The sequence below is a fragment of the Oreochromis niloticus genome, linkage group LG7, assembly GCF_001858045.2.
Source record: "Oreochromis niloticus isolate F11D_XX linkage group LG7, O_niloticus_UMD_NMBU, whole genome shotgun sequence".
In the NCBI taxonomy this organism is placed as follows: Eukaryota; Metazoa; Chordata; class Actinopteri; order Cichliformes; family Cichlidae; genus Oreochromis; species Oreochromis niloticus.
This window is the reverse complement of record NC_031972.2, coordinates 10,367,899-10,385,785: the sequence shown is the minus strand read 5'-3', so window position 1 is coordinate 10,385,785 and position 17,887 is coordinate 10,367,899. Positions and strand designations below refer to the sequence as shown.

At 42.4% G+C, this 17,887-nt stretch overlaps 1 protein-coding gene across 3 annotated transcripts in view; it reads left to right on the top strand.

Annotated features, from left to right (window-relative positions):
* tln1 (talin 1) overlaps positions 1-17,887 on the top strand; it is a 61,414-nt gene that overhangs the window by 22,103 nt on the left and 21,424 nt on the right. For all 3 annotated transcript variants that reach the window (XM_025909140.1, XM_013265120.2, XM_003439498.3), the window contains 17 exons: positions 129-284; positions 1,288-1,389; positions 1,964-2,040; positions 2,307-2,487; positions 2,878-2,991; positions 3,099-3,207; positions 7,223-7,431; positions 7,520-7,618; positions 7,880-8,047; positions 8,181-8,475; positions 10,579-10,745; positions 10,851-10,979; positions 11,529-11,642; positions 12,216-12,329; positions 14,739-14,873; positions 15,236-15,364; positions 15,521-15,623. In XM_025909140.1, the coding sequence (XP_025764925.1) occupies positions 129-284; positions 1,288-1,389; positions 1,964-2,040; positions 2,307-2,487; positions 2,878-2,991; positions 3,099-3,207; positions 7,223-7,431; positions 7,520-7,618; positions 7,880-8,047; positions 8,181-8,475; positions 10,579-10,745; positions 10,851-10,979; positions 11,529-11,642; positions 12,216-12,329; positions 14,739-14,873; positions 15,236-15,364; positions 15,521-15,623 (2,401 nt within the window). The remainder of the gene's footprint in view (positions 1-128; positions 285-1,287; positions 1,390-1,963; positions 2,041-2,306; positions 2,488-2,877; positions 2,992-3,098; positions 3,208-7,222; positions 7,432-7,519; positions 7,619-7,879; positions 8,048-8,180; positions 8,476-10,578; positions 10,746-10,850; positions 10,980-11,528; positions 11,643-12,215; positions 12,330-14,738; positions 14,874-15,235; positions 15,365-15,520; positions 15,624-17,887) is intronic.

The following is a 17,887-nucleotide window of genomic DNA, read 5'->3' as shown; positions in this document are numbered from 1 at the left end:
TTCTGCAGTGCTAGCTGGATGATGGCTAAGTTAATTTGTTGATTGTGGATCTTCATGGATTGAGTCATGAATATTTGCCCAGTTTAATTTATGTTTACTTCACAGTCATTTCATTTCCCTTCATGCAGGAGAAAATGAAGGGTAAGAACAAACTGGTGCCTCGACTTCTGGGTATAACCAAAGAGAGCGTGATGAGGGTTGATGAGAAGACCAAGGAGGTGATCCAGGAGTGGAACCTGACCAACATTAAACGTTGGGCTGCCTCACCAAAGAGCTTCACCCTGGTGAGTTCTTAAGTAGAGACAAGATAAGAGCATTGTTGAGCCTGGGAAGGTTAACTGGTTCAGAAATATCCTAACCAGATCTCTCTCTCTCTCTCTCTCTCTCTCTCTCTCTCCCTCTCTTTCTCCCTCTCTCTTTTTCTGATTTGAACACCTGAAATGACTTTTAACACATTATCACACTACCTTTTTTCTCATTTTACTATTTCCACCAGGCCAGTGCAACACCTTAAGATTGTTTGAATTTTTGTCACTGTGTAACATTGCATCTGACTTCTTCCCAAAACAGTTCTATTGCCTCTGTGCACTCAGTCATAGTGAGTTAATATGAAGCATGCATTCACGGTGTTTGAATTGCTTCACTTGCTGATTTCTAATCCTCTCCGAAAATGTCAATTTCCAAATCTTCGTTCCATGCATTTTTCTTGCAAAATACTTTAGTGAGACCTAGAGATGGAAGTTAATTACTGATATCACTTCTCTTATCTCATGGGTGCGTTAAGAGTCACCACCATCGCTAACTAGGATATCAAAGACATATTACATTCATGAAAATGATTTGCATGCTGTGTGGTCAAATGTTTGTGCATGTCAGAGGTATATCCCCACTTTGCTGTAATCAGTGTTGGGCTCATTACTCGAAAAAAGTACTTAGGAAATAGAACAATCTTCTTAAAAGTAATGCAGTACGTTACATAATTACTTCCAGCTGAAAGTAATTCAAATTATGGAAGGCTCTCAAGCAAAAACGCTTCTAGAAAATTTTCCATCAGTTTTATTAAAAGTTTTATTTTAAATTTGTATACAAATCAATTGCAGAAAAATTTCACCTTTGTTCAGATTACATACATTCAGTTGAGCCTTCAATTGATTCTTTGGTAATTTCTCACTACATTCTCTGTTTTTCACCTAACCTAATGGAATAGTTCACCTATTGAAGAAGCTATTCATTTTCCAGTGTAATCTATAAGGTATTTTAACTTATGGCTGTTTGCTCTGCCTTTAGGACTTTGGAGATTACCAGGACGGTTACTATTCTGTGCAGACCACTGAGGGAGAGCAGATAGCTCAGCTTATTGCTGGTTACATCGACATCATCCTTAAAAAGGTCAGCAGCATTATACATTTCATTGACAACATGGATGCTTTGATGGGGGATGAAGAATTTATTTCCTAAAAGAATATCAAAAAAATACTACAACACCATTTTGTCTAGTGAGACGAAGCACGAAGTCCTGCATCTTTTTTTACAAGCCCTTACAAGCCCAAGCTTGAAAGTGGGTGCTCTTACTGCAGCACAACACTGTTTATCTTCTCTGTGCAACTGGATTACCACTCATGGCACTTTCACACAGGACTGTGGACCCAGCGTGCTCGCCAGTGAGTCTGGTGTACTTTTGATCACAGTGTCCTTTTTCATATCATCATTGGCTTTTCCAGTCACACTGTTAATGCCTACTCATTTTGCCAGACACTATGGTAGTGTCAAGAAGAGCAATGCTTCCTGACCAACTGTTCAAAGTTGCATAAAAGTGATAGAAAAAACATCTTACTACGCAGCTGCCTTTGCTGAAACTCATGTTGTTAATCTTTTCTTTATTTTAAAACAAAAGAAAATATAAATCCTTTAAAGCTGAATTTGATATAATCCAGTGTGTCACCACATTTCTCTCTCTTGACAGAAAAAGAGCAAAGACCACTTTGGCTTGGAGGGAGATGAAGAGTCAACCATGCTAGAAGACTCTGTGTCACCCAAAAAGTAAGTGTATGAGTGTTACCACTGAATAGTTTTCTGTACTTGACACATACAAGTTTCACTAGAGGTATTCCAAGACTTCTATCCATCCATGGAGTATCCAGCATTCCTAAGTCACCACCTGGTAGTGATTTGTTGACAGCGTAGCTCCTCTCTTCAGCTGAGCGTTCAAGAGTTGCGGCTGAGGAGACAACTACATTATTACAAACTGGATCATTGACCTGCACCTCAGGGCTTTCAAAACTAAGTTCTTTCTCATGCCACTCCAGGTCCACGGTGTTGCAGCAGCAGTTCAACAGGGTCGGCAAAGTGGAGACAGGCTCAGTGGCCCTGCCAGCCATCATGCGCTCAGGAGCTGGTGGACCAGAGAGCTTCCAGATGGGTTCCATGCCTCAAGCTAAGCAGCACATAACCAGTGGACAGATGCACAGAGGACATATGCCTCCACTGGTATGACTGAATCATAAAACATGAAACAGAAATTGGAAACTAAACTGTAACAGTAGGCTAACCCTTAGCCTGCCATATTTTCTCTGTCCTTAAAACTTAAATATGGCAGGCTAACATACTCATAAACCCATGAGAATGTACAATGCCAGAATCCTTACTGAGCAGCCAATGTCGATCTGTAGCACTGAAGTGACGCTTTTATAAAAATTAGGAATTGCATATTTGTGAATTAGTTTTACAGAAATCCAAACAGCCAAGTACAGTTTAAAAAAATACATTCATTATGTTTTTAAGTTATAGGAGCAATTTCAGTTATTTTATTGTTTCAAACACAGAATTATATTCACAATTTCTATTAATTTAATACATTCACTTTTTTTTAATCAACAGACTTCAGCACAGCAAGCCCTGACTGGAACCATTAACTCCAGTATGCACGCTGTCCAGGCTGCCCAAGCTTCACTGGATGATTTTGATACTCTGCCTCCATTAGGAACAGATGCAGTGAGATTTCGCCTCATGTGCTCGGACTGATTTAAGTGCTGATTGTATTGATTCATGTATAGTGAAGACTACATTCTAAATGGATTGTTTTTTTGTTTTCTTTTAAGGCATCTCAAGCTTGGCGCAAAAACAAGATGGATGAGTCCAAACATGAAATCCATTCACAGGTGGATGCCATTACAGCAGGCACAGCCTCCATGGTCAACCTCACTGCGGGTAGGAATAGTGGAACATCTCTTTATTCTTTTAATCATGCTTTTTAAAAAAAACAAACAAAAAACCCCCCCCACTCTATGGACGGTGCACGTGCTCCCGGTGCACATTTTTTCTGCTGATATTAATCACAGAACTCTGGAAATTATTGAGTAAATGCAGCGTTATTGAGTATCTTTTATGCAGTATGCACCTCAGCATTGAGTCTGTGACTTGGTTGCTAAATGTTTCCACTTTGCAATAATACCACTTACAATTGGTCATTAAATAGCTACCAATGCAGTTATTGGAGTGTGAATGTGTGTCTGAATGTAGAAAAGACACAGATGTAGAAAAGAGTCCTTGTATGAATGTGTGTGTGAATGGGTGAATGACACATGCTATATAATGTTACGTTCTTTGTCTAGGCGTGTATTGAACGCAACAAGAAATTGGCCCACTCCCGCTCCACCAAAGCAAGAACACAAACAGTAGTATCTTTTAAAGTGCTAAGCAGCCATTTATTTGCTTCAGCAGTGAGCAGTGCCAAAAATAACAAACAAAACTTCCTAATGGTCCCTATGCTTTCCTACACAAATGAAAACCAAACAAAAGACAATTCACTTACCTAACTTTCTAAATGAAAAACAGGAGAAAACTCAATCAACAAAAATGGCTTCTCACGCCTACTAGGCTGCTGCAGTGAACAATATATAGAAGGTGAACAAAATACACAATTGCTACTTTACAAATCTATGTACAGCTATTTACAAAATTAAGATACTAACACCAGACACACACACAGTGTTATACTTGCAAATCACTGGGCACAGACACTCTACACAGCAATGAATCAAAAACACATGCTCTTTGTTGGATGGTAGAGGCTAGTAGAGAGGGGCCAGGTGGCTGTCATCTGGTAGTTAAATACTGGAGGTGATTAGCCAATTATCCAATCCAAGGACAGGAAGAGACTCCACCCACCTACTCAGCAGGCACGCCCAGGTGTCCATCTCCTAAGAGAGAAAGGGGGAAAAAACCCACAGCCATCCTCTGGTGGGAGGAGTCACGCATAAAACAAACACTGACAACACTGGATCATAACAATAAAGTGTTTTGAGTTCTAAAGTAAAGATAAAAAACACTATATAAGAACCAGTCCATTTACCATTTGTTGCAATGGTGTCATTCTATTACACTACCTATTACAGCAAGGTCTTTACAAAAGCTTGTGAAGGGAGACTGCGTGGCTACGTGCTTTGTTTTATACAGCAGGAAAAGACCTGAATTCAAAGATTAAGAGAACTGTTCAAATTCTTTTCCTCATATAATGCGTATTATCTGCACTGACAATGTGAATCTTATAAGACATTGAGGCATTTTATTCACAATTTCTTATCAAACCGAAAATAGAATAGAATAGAATAGAATAGAATAGAATAGCTTTTTATTGTCACTGTTACAAGAACAGTGAAAGGCAGTTTGGCATCTCTCCATGTGTGTGAAGTACACAATAGCGTAAGTATTTACACAATGACAAATTTACATTTACACAAGAAAGATATGTACAAGTTATACATACACCTGCAAACATACACGCACATACATACATATATGTATATATACATATTTGCATCCGTACATGCATACACACACATATTTCCACATACACACTTACATCTATATACATACACATACATGCCATCTAACTAGCAGGTGCATTGAGAGGTGCAGTGTGATCAGTGATATTGCACATTGAGTGGGGTGGGGGGTGCTGTTGGAACTATACTAAATAATGTTATAATAAATACAGTTTAAAGAGGTAGGGGTGTTGTTTGCATTGAAGTATAAACAGAAATACGATTTATAAATAAGGTGTAATGTCCATGAGTGTTGGCAGTGCAGTTATCCTCCAATCAGGGTGGAGGTAGGGCATGTTTGACAGCCTGTGGGTAAAAACTTCTGTTGAGTCTGTTTGTCTTCGACCTGATGGACCTGTAGCGTTTACCAGAGGGAAGGGGGGAAAAAAGTGAGTGTCCAGGGTGTGAGGGGTCTTTAATGATGATGCTGGCTTTCTGCTGAAGTCTGCCAGTATAGATGTCTCTGAGGGGAGTTAGTGAGGTGCCGATTGCCCGCTCTGCTGCCCTCACCACCCGCTGCAGTTTCCTCTTGTCCTCCGCAGTGCAGCAGTTGAACCAGAGTGTGCAGCAGTAAGTCAGAAGGCTCTCAATGGTGGAGCGGTAGAAGTTTACTAGCAGTCTTTGGGGTAATTGAGCCTGACGTAGTTTCCTGAGGAAGTACAGCCTTTGTTGTGCTTTCCCTACCTGGTGGGAGATGTTTGTGGACCAGGTAAGGTCGGCCGAGATGTGGACTCCGAGAAACTTGAAGCTTTCTACCCTTTCTACCTCCTCCCCATCAATGTAGAGGGTAGAGTGCTCAGATCGCTTTGTTCTTCTGAAGTCGATTACCATCTCCTTGGTCTTGGCTGTGTTCAGATGCAGGTTGTTGTCGTCACACCATTGCTTCAGATGCTGAACCTCCTCTCTGTACGCTGAATCATTGTTGTTGTCGATCAGTCCTATGACAGTGGTGTCATCAGCAAATTTTATAATGGTGTTACTGGTGTGGATAGGTGAACAGTCATGGGTGAAAAGTGAGTATAGGAGGGGACTGAGGACACACCCCTGTGGGACACCCACATTCAGAATGAGGGTGGAGGAGGTGTGCTCTCCCATTCTTACGTTCTTACTATTACACATGTTAAGTTTCCCAGGTTCATTTGCAGTAATGATAATACGAATTTGGAAGACTGGTTGTCCTTCAGCATCAGTTCTCTTCGTATAAATTTCACTGCTCACTTTGTAGTTTTTTAGTCTTAATGCTAACATGTTCCCTACTTTGCTATGCAAAGCATGCACTAGTTTTGCATTTGGATAGGGTCAGTGTCACTACAGGTAGGATGAGGCTACCTGGACCCTATGGTAGTTGTACAAGTAGTCCAACTCCTCCAGGATGGCACGTCAATGTGTTCCATTGCCAGAAGGTTTGCTTTGTCCCCCAGCACAGGCGTTTACTCCAAACTGGCCAAGGTTATAAGAGGTCCTTAACCCATTACCAGGACCAGTATCTGCTCCTTTGTGTAAAGAGGAATAGGATGATCACTGCCAGAGCTACAAGTTGACCCCCAAAAGGTCCACCGTTGTGAATGTCTCTCACCAGAAACAGAACTCATGAGGGTGCCTGAGGGCCCAACATCCTGTAGTAGGCCCTGTGTTCACTGCCCAGCATTGAGGACCTGATTAGCATTTTCCATAGAATACCAGAACTGGCAGGTGGACCACAGGGGTTATGTGCCTCACCCTGAGCATGTGGCAGATGTGAAAGAGTCTCGAGAAGCTGTTATGAAAGTTATGCTGCCTCTAACATGGGCAACAGCACCATGACTGCCATTAAGAATCACAATTAAATCCTCTGACCCCTTGTCAGACCCTATTGCGCCAATGCACCAGCAGGCAAAAGCATGCAGGCAGTTCCTGGAGGATAAAGGAATTTATATAACCAACTGGCCCCCACATTTGCCTGACCTAAACCTATCAGAACGTTTTTTGGGACATTATGTTTCTTTCTATATATCCAACGTCGTAAGGTATCACCTCAGACTGTCCGGGAGCTCAGTGATGTCCTGGTCTAGATCTGGGAGGAGATTCCCTGAGGACACCATCCATAGTCTTATTAGGACTATGATCCAACATTGTCAGCCATGCATACAAGCACATGGAGGCCATACAAATTAGCCTGCTGCATTGTTTTTTTCACTTTGATTTTTGGGGTGTCTTTGAATTCAGCCCTCTGTAGGCTGATAATTTTCATTTACTTCAAATGATGTAGCATCCTTTCATCCCAGCAGATATCCAGCGTGATTTTTTCCCATTGATATCTGATCTGTTTTCTGAGTACTTTCTGAATTTGTTTCTTATGCAAATATAACAAGCGTCCTGTAGGAGATAAAGCACAAATCTCTGCCTGTGTCTGTCTTTAGGTGATCCAGCAGAGACAGATTACACAGCAGTTGGCTGTGCCGTTACTACAATCTCCTCCAACCTAACAGAGATGTCAAAGGGTGTTAAACTTCTGGCAGCACTTATGGAGGATGAAGGAGGAAATGGACAGCATCTGCTTGGTGCTGCCAAGAACCTGGCCTGTGCTGTCTCTGAAATGCTAAAGACTGCCCAACCTGCAAACACAGAGGTACACAGTCAAACTAAAAGGAAGACAGAGATATGTTGTGTTTTTCTACTCTTTGTTGTCTGAGGTCAGTAATATCTTTTGGTTTCAGCCTCGTCAGAATCTGCTGCAGGCTGCTGGAAATGTGGGCCAAGCCAGCGGAGAGCTGCTTTCTCACATAGGCGAGGCAGACACTGATCAACAGTTCCAGGTGTGCCCATCATAACTTTTATTATTGTAGTATTTTGCTATTTTGGTAGTTCTTTAATTTTGCTGTGTAGCAATGGGAACTACTCTTGTATATGCAAGACAAAGTATGACACATTAGATATTATTCACATTCATTCATCCTGCCCTGATATCATAATATTTATCGACTTCATACAAATTTAATACATTTCTGGATTCAACTAACTTCTTTTCTGATTTTCACCAATGATAAGGTATGCTAACTGCTGTTTGCTTTTGGCAGGACATGCTGATGCAGTTGGCTAAAGCTGTGGCTAATGCTGCAGCAGCTCTGGTGCTCAAAGCAAAGAATGTGGCCCAGAAGACAGAAGACTCAGCCCAGCAGAACCGGGTCATCGCAGCAGCAACTCAATGCGCTTTGTCCACATCTCAGCTAGTAGCTTGCACCAGAGTGAGTAATCTATTGAGAACTCGACTTTAATACAGTGTTCACCGTCTGATAGGGACAACTGTTGACTGAAACTGAGCCAAGCCTAAGGTCTTTCTACTTTTCTGTCCCACCAATAATCCTTTCCCTCTTCAAGGTGGTGGCTCCAACAATCAGCTCTCCAGTGTGCCAGGAGCAGCTAATTGAGGCGGGCAAGCTGGTGGCTAAGTCAGTAGAGGGCTGTGTTGAGGCATCACAGGGAGCGACCAGTGATGAGGGTCTCCTGAAACAGGTGGGCATGGCTGCCACAGGTGTCACACAGGCTCTTAATGAGCTCCTTCAACACATCAAACAATATGCCAGTGGAGGCCATCCCATTGGACGTCATGGAGAAGCCACTGACCGCATTTTGGATGTCACTGAGAACATCTTTAGCTCTATGGGAGATGCTGGTAAGTGAAGGAAGCTTAAACTGTTTCCACAGGATGGCTTTGGATCCTTTTGTAATTTGAAATCTTTATAGGCTTTTTTTTATACCCATAAAATTACATTCTCTAAAATGTGTTGTGAATAATCTTGGTTTCCAGAAGCACCACTGGTTTACCCCAAATATGGAATAGCATAGTTGAAGAAAAGCTGACAGACAGGATATTCCATATATAATATCTATATATTAAAAAAGTCAGCATTTTTTTTCACTTGTCACTGTTAAAAAATAAATAAATAAAAAGATTTTGAACATGTAATGTACTGGCGATGTAATATAGCAGTTGTCTGACCACTGAAAGCGCTTTAGACTACAAGTAACATTTTAACCATACATTCATACAGTGCTTCATATTATGCACATTAAACTCATCATCTACTTTATGTGCATGGCAATTTTTGAATCACCAGTTAACCTAAAATGCTTCTCCTTGGACTGTGGGAGAAGCTGGAGTACTTACAGGAAACCCATAGTGGTTCAATGGGCACATTTAAACTCACAGTGAGGCCCACAGTGAGTTCTTCTTTCTGTCAGGTGACACTAACCACTCCACCGGCATGTTACCTGATCATATCTACATTAGTCTAGTTAGAAAAAAATATTCTCAGACTTCTTTTAAGAGGCTAGTGCTAGAAAACAAATGTAAAAGCTTGGCCATCCTTCATCAAAAGTAATTTCGTAATGGTAACTTCGTAAGTGATTAAAATCTGAGATGAGCTTGAAAATGCATTATTACCTTATTATTATAAGTTTTACAGTTTGAAAATAACAAAAAAGGAAAAGAAGGTTTTACAAAAGTTTTACATATACTGTGATCCTTGCACACTTCTATGTATGTTTCTGTTTGGAGGCTTTTGACAAGGACATCTACTTCTGTGATATTCTTGGCCTGTCTTGCATCAGCTGCTTCTCTAACTATCTGTAATTTTTCAGTAATGTTTGGTTCATGTTTGTGACTGTTGATGCCTCAAAACCTTCAGCTTGTGCCTCTTGATGTTGTCTATAATCAGCAGCCTGCTTCCAGATTTTTCTGTTCTTAACCAGACACCCATTGAGAAATCAGTGTGACCAATATATTTGGGTGATATTAGCTATTTGTGATAAACCACTATCTGGATTCATACCAGAAGATAAATCCATCCATGAATTTTCTTCTGCTTATCTGGGCCTGGGTCTCCAGGGCAGCAGCCTAAGCAGAGAAGTGCAGACCTCCATCTCCCTAGCCTCTTCCTCTAGCTTGTCTTAGGGAACACCAAGGCCTTCCGAGGCCAGCCAAGAGATATAATCTCCCCAGCGTGCCTCCTTCCGGTGGGACATGGCCAGAACTTCACCCAGGAGGCATCCTTGGGAAAAACACACTTGAATAATGTGTGTTTGCTATATAGTTTGTCCACCAGATGGCAGTCTATAACTTCTTTGCTAGGAACAAATATTTGAAGCATCACAAACAACTAATCCACATTTTTTGTGAAAATAAAATAGGATTATTTTAGTAAGCACTCATAAACAGCTACACATAACTAAGGTTGGGGAGATCCATTTATGTTTTGTGAAAAAAAGCATCAGTCTTAAAAATCCTAAATCATTCAGGCTGTTTTTTTGACTATAATATTCTTCTTGTCTGTTATCATTGCCACTGGAAGTGTAAAGGTTTATTAATCCACCACCATAGTACAACAGTGTGCCATAAACTCCTGGAGGCTTTTTTCCAGTCAATCAGAAGATTTGATTTTCATTAGAGCAACTCTGTGATTGATTCTCTGTCTGAAAGTTATTCTGGTTTTCAAGGACTTAGTTTAACCTCCACTTTTAATGCTAATTATATTAAGTTACCTTTTCTACATTCTTAGAAGCTTCTGTTTTGTGGGACATGGTTAAGGAGTTGAGTATTTATAAAGAGTTTTTATATTATGCTTGCTCAGAATTTTAAAATAATATTTCTTCTATAGCTTTCTGCCTTTTAAAGATCAGTTTATATTCTTCTCACACAACTGTTGGAAGGATGACATTTTCTTTATTGTTTTTTAATCATCACATTTTTCTCCATCTTTCTTTTTTGCAACACTAGGTGAGATGGTCCGTCAGGCTCGTATCCTTGCTCAAGCCACGTCTGATCTGGTCAACGCTATCAAGATGGATGCAGAGGGAGAGTCTGACCTAGAGAACTCACGCAAGCTTCTTTCTGCTGCCAAGCTGCTGGCTGATGCCACAGCCAAGATGGTGGAAGCTGCTAAGGTCTGCCTTTGTCTTTGTTTTTGTTTTTTTAACTCTGTGGATAAGACTGTGTTATCATTTTTTGGATTTGTTAGTTTAATATGTAATGTGAACATTTTATCCCAGGGTGCAGCAGCAAATCCCGACAGTGAGGAACAGCAACAGAAATTACGAGAGGCGGCTGAAGGTCTCCGCATGGCCACCAACGCTGCGGCGCAGAATGCTATCAAGAAACGCCTAGTCAACAAACTGGAGGTAACACCCCCAACCGGTTTGGAAGATAGCTGCCTCTCCCTGAGCTTGGTTGCGCTGGAGGTTTCTTCCTGTTAAAAGGGAATTTCTTCTTTCTACTGTCACCGTCATCTGATTGTTGGGGTTTTCTCTGTATTATTGGAGGGTCTTTACCTTGCAATATAATGCACCTTGAGACAACCGTTGTGATTTGGCGCTATATAAATAGAATTGAATTGAATTGATTTACCACAAAAATGCTTTTAAAATGATGTCTCATGCTGATGCAGCTATTTCACACCCAACCACGATCGGTGGAACTCTTTATGAATATTTCTTAAACACTTTAGTAGAGAGTCTCTTTTGGGAATATAACTAAGTTTAACTTTGTGGCCTGTCTGAAATAACATGATGCTTAATTATAATACTGGCTTCAGTAACTTCCTGTTTTTAACTTTAAAAGTTTAACATTTGCATCTTATTATTAGTTCTGTCTGAGTCATTTCTCTGATTATTGCTAGTCTTGTGCTTTTTGCTGTTTTATTGACTCATCATGTTCCTTTCTTCTGGCAGAATGCAGCCAAACAAGCAGCAGCAGCAGCCACTCAGACCATTGCTGCTGCACAACATGCAGCCTCAACCAACAAGAACCAGGCTGCCCAGCAGCAGCTTGTTGTGGGCTGCAAGGTAAAAACTCAGTACTTGCTTTGGTTTATATAAACATATATGGAACTAAGCTTGCTATGTAGAATCAACAATCAGTGGTGCGAACAGTAAATTTCATGGAGGTTTTGTGTCTATTTTTTAAAAAACATGTGGACAACCTAATATCGCCTTGTAGTGATTGACCCGACATACTGTATCACTTTGAGGAGTATCACTTGAGCTCACTGTCCCACTCCTCCCCTGCAGCTGAGCCATACCTCTGCCACACGCCTATTAATAAACTTGATATACTCAAAGAAATTATAAATAGAAATTACATTTTGTACTCTTTCTCATAATTAAAACAATTTAAAAAACCAGACTATTCCCACTAAAAGTAAGTACATGCCTTTATCTCTTATCTTTAAAAACTATGAGAATCAGACGATCCATGCCAGGTATGATGACTAGAACCTTTTAAAGGAGGGACAGATTGGAGTGTACAGAGGTTTCTAAACCCTTCAAAGTGAAGGATCTGAATGCAACTGTCCACCTTAGCAAAGTTATGCTTGTGTTAAGATATTTTTAAAAACTGTATTGTGTGTGTGTCTCCAGGCTGTCGCAGAGCAGATCCCTCAGCTGGTTCAGGGAGTCAGAGGCAGCCAGTCTCAGCCTGACAGCCCAAGTGCACAGCTGGCTCTCATTAGTGCCAGCCAGAACTTCCTGCAGGTGATTGTCACACCACCAACTTCACTGAGTGACAGCAGACTAACAAAACAACAGAAGAGTATAGCTATGTAACTGTGGTACAGTCATGATAAACAGCCATAAACAGATTGTGGCCTCATTGTTTTAAGCAAGAAATCTTAAAACTCAGACGGAGTAACACTGTTGTCTGTCACTGGGTAAGAAATCTTTTCTGATGATTTTACTGCAACCTGGGAATTTTCTGTGTCACAAATGTGTCTTTCTTTTTACATAGCTTAATCACTGATAACTTATGCCGTGCACGTAACCTGGTTGCATCTTTCAGTTTAACTTTTTGTGGTTGCTTGCCTCTTTGGAGCTAAAGGAGACCACCCAAACACATGAGATATCATTGGAAAGCCAAGATGTTGTCTATTGAACACATTAGAACTTACCTCAACGTACCTCAAATAAGTCAGAAGATATAGACCAAAAACAAATTTCCATTATAGAGGACATAAATGAATAGTCTGGGTCTCAGTAGGTTAAGGGGAGATGAAAAAGAATAGTCAGAAATCTGAAAACAACATGGCTTGGCACTGTCTATATTTTCATTGAGTTTTTTTTATTGTTTATTGTCCATCCATCCATCCATCTTCATCCGCTTTATCCGAGGCCGGGTCGCGGGGGCAGCAGCCTAAGCAGAGAACCCCAGACCTCCCTCTCCCCAGCCACCTCCTCCAGCTTATCCGGGGGAACACCAAGGCGTTCCCAGGCCAGCCGAGAGATATAATCTCTCCAGCGTGTCCTGGGTCTGCCCCGGGGCCTCCTCCCGGTGGGACATGCCCGGAACACCTCACCCAGGAGGCATCCTTGTCAGATGCCCGAACCACCTCAACTGGCTCCTTTCGATGTGGAGGAGCAGCGGCTCTACTCTGAGCCTCTCCCGGATGGCCGAACTTCTCACCCTATCTCTAAGGGAGAGGCCAGCCACCCTTCGGAGGAAGCTCATTTCTGCCGCTTGTATCCGCAATCTCGTTCTTTCGGTCACTACCCACGGCTCGTGGCCATAGGTGAGGGTAGGGATGTAGATCGACCGGTAAATTGACAGCTTCGCTTTTACACTCAGCTCCCTCTTCACCACGACGGACCGGTGCAGCGTCCGCATCACTGCAGCCGCAGCACCAATCCGTCTGTCGATCTCCGGCTCCCTTCTCCCATCACTCGCGAACAAGACCCCGAGATACTTGAACTCGGGGCAGGAACTCATCCCCGACCTGGAGTGGGCACTCCACCCTTTTCCGGCTGAGAACCATGGCCTCAGATTTGGAGGTGCTGATCCTCATTCCCGCTGCTTCACACTCGGCTGCGAACCGTTCCAGTGCGAGCTGGAGGCCTTCACCTGATGAAGCCAACAGAACCACATCATCCGCAAAAAGCAGAGATGAGATTCTGAGGCCACCGAAGTGAAAGCCCTCCGCCACTTGGCTGCGCCTAGAAATCCTGTCCATAAAAATTATGAACAGAACCGGTGACAAAGGGCAGCCCTGGCGGAGCCCATCACCCACCGGGAACGAGTCCGACTTATTGCCGGCAATGCGAACCAAACTCTTGCAACGGTTGTATAGGGATCGAATGGCCCGTAGCAATGGGCCAGACACCCCATACTCCCGCAACACCTCCCACAGGACACCCCGAGGGACACGGTCGAATGCCTTCTCCAAGTCCACAAAACACATGTAGACTGGTTGGGCAAACTCCCATGCACCCTCAAGTATCCTTGAGAGGATAAAGAGCTGGTCCAGTGTTTCGCGACCAGGACGAAAACCGCATTGTTCCTCCTGTATCCGAGGTTCGACTAACGGACGAACTCTCCTTTCCAGCACCCTGGCATAGACTTTCCCAGGGAGGCTGAGGAGTGTGATCCCCCTGTAGTTGGAACACACCCTCCGGTCTCCCCTCTTAAAGATGGGGACCACCACCCCGGTCTGCCAGTCCAGGGGTACTGCCCCTGATCTCCACGCAACATTGTAGAGGCGTGTCAACCAGGACAGCCCTACAACATCCAGAGCCTTCAGGAACTCGGGGCGGACCTCATCAACACCAGGGGCTCTGCCACCAAGGAGTTGTTTAACTGCCTCAGTGACCTCGCCCCTGGAAATTGGCGGGTCATTCCCCTCATCCCCAGACTCTGCTTCCTCCTCGGAAGACGTGTCAGTGGGATTAAGGAGGTCCTCGAAGTATTCCTTCCACCGCCTGACAATTTTCTCTATTTGTTTATTGTTTATATGTTTATTAACACCGTTATTAACTAGAGATAAGAATGAGGAGATGCAGACGCACCTCTAGCAAAAGTTTTAGGAAGAGCAAACACTTTATAGTCCATTTCTTTTTTAGAATGAACTGCTTTAAATCAAAACCAATGCAACATGTCTCTCTTCCCTCTACCAGCCTGGTGCTAAGATGGTTACAGCCTCCAAAGCTGCTGTTCCCACCATCAGTGACCAGGCTTCAGCTATGCAGCTCAGCCAGTGTGCCAAAAACCTGGCCAGTGCCTTGGCAGAGCTCCGCACTGCCTCACAAAAGGTAGTACTAATTATATATATTCATCAGTTTTATTCTGACAAAGATCTCAGCGTTCATTGTTCTGTGTTAGCTGGAGTCAGCAAAGTGAGTGAAAGAGCTAAGAAACATTCATGCATGTTTGAACTTTTGTGAAATGATATCATACAGGAATGATCTAATTCTCTAGATTTCTTTTTGCTGTTTTAGATTAAGAAATACATGAATTTCCAGATTTCTAACAGATTGCCTATTTTTTGGTCAATGAATCAAGTGAAGCAATCATGGTGTAGAAAATTTTTCTGATTTTTTTGGCTGATGTCTAATTCACACAAGATATAACTATGTTTTATTTAACTAATCACAGATATTTTTGTGTATCTTAGGCTCAGGAAGCTTGTGGACCACTGGAAATAGACAATGCTCTGTCAATGGTGAGAGATTTGGAAAAGGAGATCCAAGAGGCCAAGGCATCAGCAGAAGAAGGCAAACTTAAACCACTGCCAGGAGAGACGGTAAAGCACACTGAAATAGCTTTGGTTCACTGGACAACACCATGAACGAGGCATAAACAGAAGATTTTTTTTAAATCATAATAATTGGTGAGTTATTTTCAAAAAGTAGGAATGGATGACAATATTTCTTTCCATGTCTTTTGCTGTGTTATTCAGCTTGAGAAATGCTCCCAGGATCTGGGTAACAGCACCAAGGCTGTGAGCTCAGCCATAGCCCAGCTGCTGAGTGAAGCCACCCAGGGAAATGAGAACTACACTGGTGAGTTTAACATAACCAGAAAGATAGAAACATACCATAATGTCAGCTATTAAGTATATTTTTTATGTTTAAGAGGAAAAATAGTATTATAAAGCTTTACTTGCAATGATACGTGACAGGATGAAACGGCAATATGAGCATGTCACTTTAAAAATAGGGTTGTTTCTGAAGCCAGTCAAATGTTTATAGTAGGGCCTTTACCTTACAGTATAAAGCGCATGAGGCATCTTTTATTGTGATTTGGTGTTATTGATATAACCCAGGGGTCGGCAACCCTGGGCACGCGTGCGGGTTAACTGATGGCACGACCATAGCTGGACTGGTCATCGTGCATATTGGGCATTTGCCCAGTGGGCCGATGGTGATTTTTCGTTTTTATGGGACGATTTTGCTCTTTTTGTTTTTGTTGTTTGTTTTTGTTTTTTTGTAATGGTGTAAACAATGAAAGATGGTGGATTGGCCACATGCTGGCAGATGTGTACAAATAGCTCAGTTGTTTGGTGGTGGCAATGGTGGAGCTTCCACAGAGGCCAGCAGGTGGATGAGGGAAAGGGGAGGCAGGAGGAGGAGAGACCCGAGGCAGTCGCCGGTCCGAGTGTCAGGTGAACTGAACTTCAGGTAAGAAGTTATGACCTGCAGTCTATCTGGGTCAGATATAAACCAAGTTTAGGTGTAGTTTATTTTCGTTGTGCTGACTTTTTACAGTCAAGTACAATAACTCGTACTGCGTACTAGCTAGCATGACGGAGTTTCTATACAGCTGGGTGAGTGCTATGATGTTACTGATAGTGAACTTTATTTTATTCATAAGGTTAGTTAGTAGAGTTGCCAACCGTCCCTTAAAAAATGGAATCGTCCTGTATTCAGAGAAAATATTATGCGTTTCGTATTGAGCTGAGAAGGAACGCAGTTTGTCCCGTACTTCAGCTAGAATGGAAAAAATACACAAAGCTGGAGTTATTCTGCGTCTTTATGGTGTCAGCTGCCTCTTCTTCTCTCATTCAATCATGAAACTGATCAATGATCAGCTGATCATTTCTGACGCAAGTCCCGTCTCTCTTGTTTGTTTATCGCCCAGTTTGCACCAGAAACAGGAAACCAGCGGATGTCGCGCTAAACAACAGCAGCGCGTTTAAGCTTGATCAGCTTTTGTTAGAATTTATTTAATATTAATTTCTAGTATCAGCTGATGTTCGCTGGAGCCACAGCTGTAAAAGCTGCTGGCCATGATATCGGTTTGGATATGTGGTGAGAGGGAAACATGAAGATGAAACCAGGAGATGTCCTTACTGAATCATCAGCGCTGAACGGGTGATGGAGAAACAGGTTTAGGTGACATGAATGAGTTGAAGGGAAGTTATGAACTGTTTCTGAGAGACAAATAACACCAGGATCCTTTTCTAAGTAGCTGACAGCTGGTAACTGTGCAGGGGTGGCTCTAGCAAAGTTTTGCCAGGGGGCCAGGTAGGGCATTAACAGGGAAAGGGGGGCACAAAGAAATACTTTTCTTTCTTATTCTCATTTAAAATGTCTCAAATAATTATCTAAATCTTACAACCAAAGTTTTTATCTGATGTACAATGTATAGAAATCATACATATACCAACAAGACAGTGTACATCACTGTCACAACAGCGTTTGTTTTCATTCAAAGGCTTTATGACTTTTCCTATACCTGGTGGGCCGTCTCTAGTCAAAATGCCCGGGCCGATTTTTTGTCCCAGTCCAGCCCTGGGCACGACACGCAGTGAATTAATCTGACAAGATGCGTTAAAAAATAAATGTCCGGCCCAGCGGTGCACATCGCAAATTAGCTTGCATAGACACATTACTTGTGCCGCTTCTTAGTGACGGTATCTTAGCTAACAACCCCAACTACCAGATTCAACTTGTAATTGGCTAAAAATCACTTAGCCTACCGGTGAGAGGGACATTGCTAGCTGGCAGTTTTTTCAAGCGATGTTGAAATTTCGACTTTTCAACACTTCAAATGCTTCAGGAGCTGTCCACTCAGCGCAGCATCAGCACCACAGAAATACACGGATACATCCGTAGACTCGAGACAGAATTCACAATGCGTTTTCGGGACTTTCAGGTGTATGGACCAATGTTTTCTTTTCTGATCAAACCAGAAAGCTTTAATGAGCAGCTGGGTTTGTCTCGCATTAACTGCCTGGACACAGAGGACATCGAAATGCAGCTGATTGAACTGAAAAGCTCTAGTCTGTGGGGGTCAAGGTTTGCAGAACTACAGACGCAGCTGA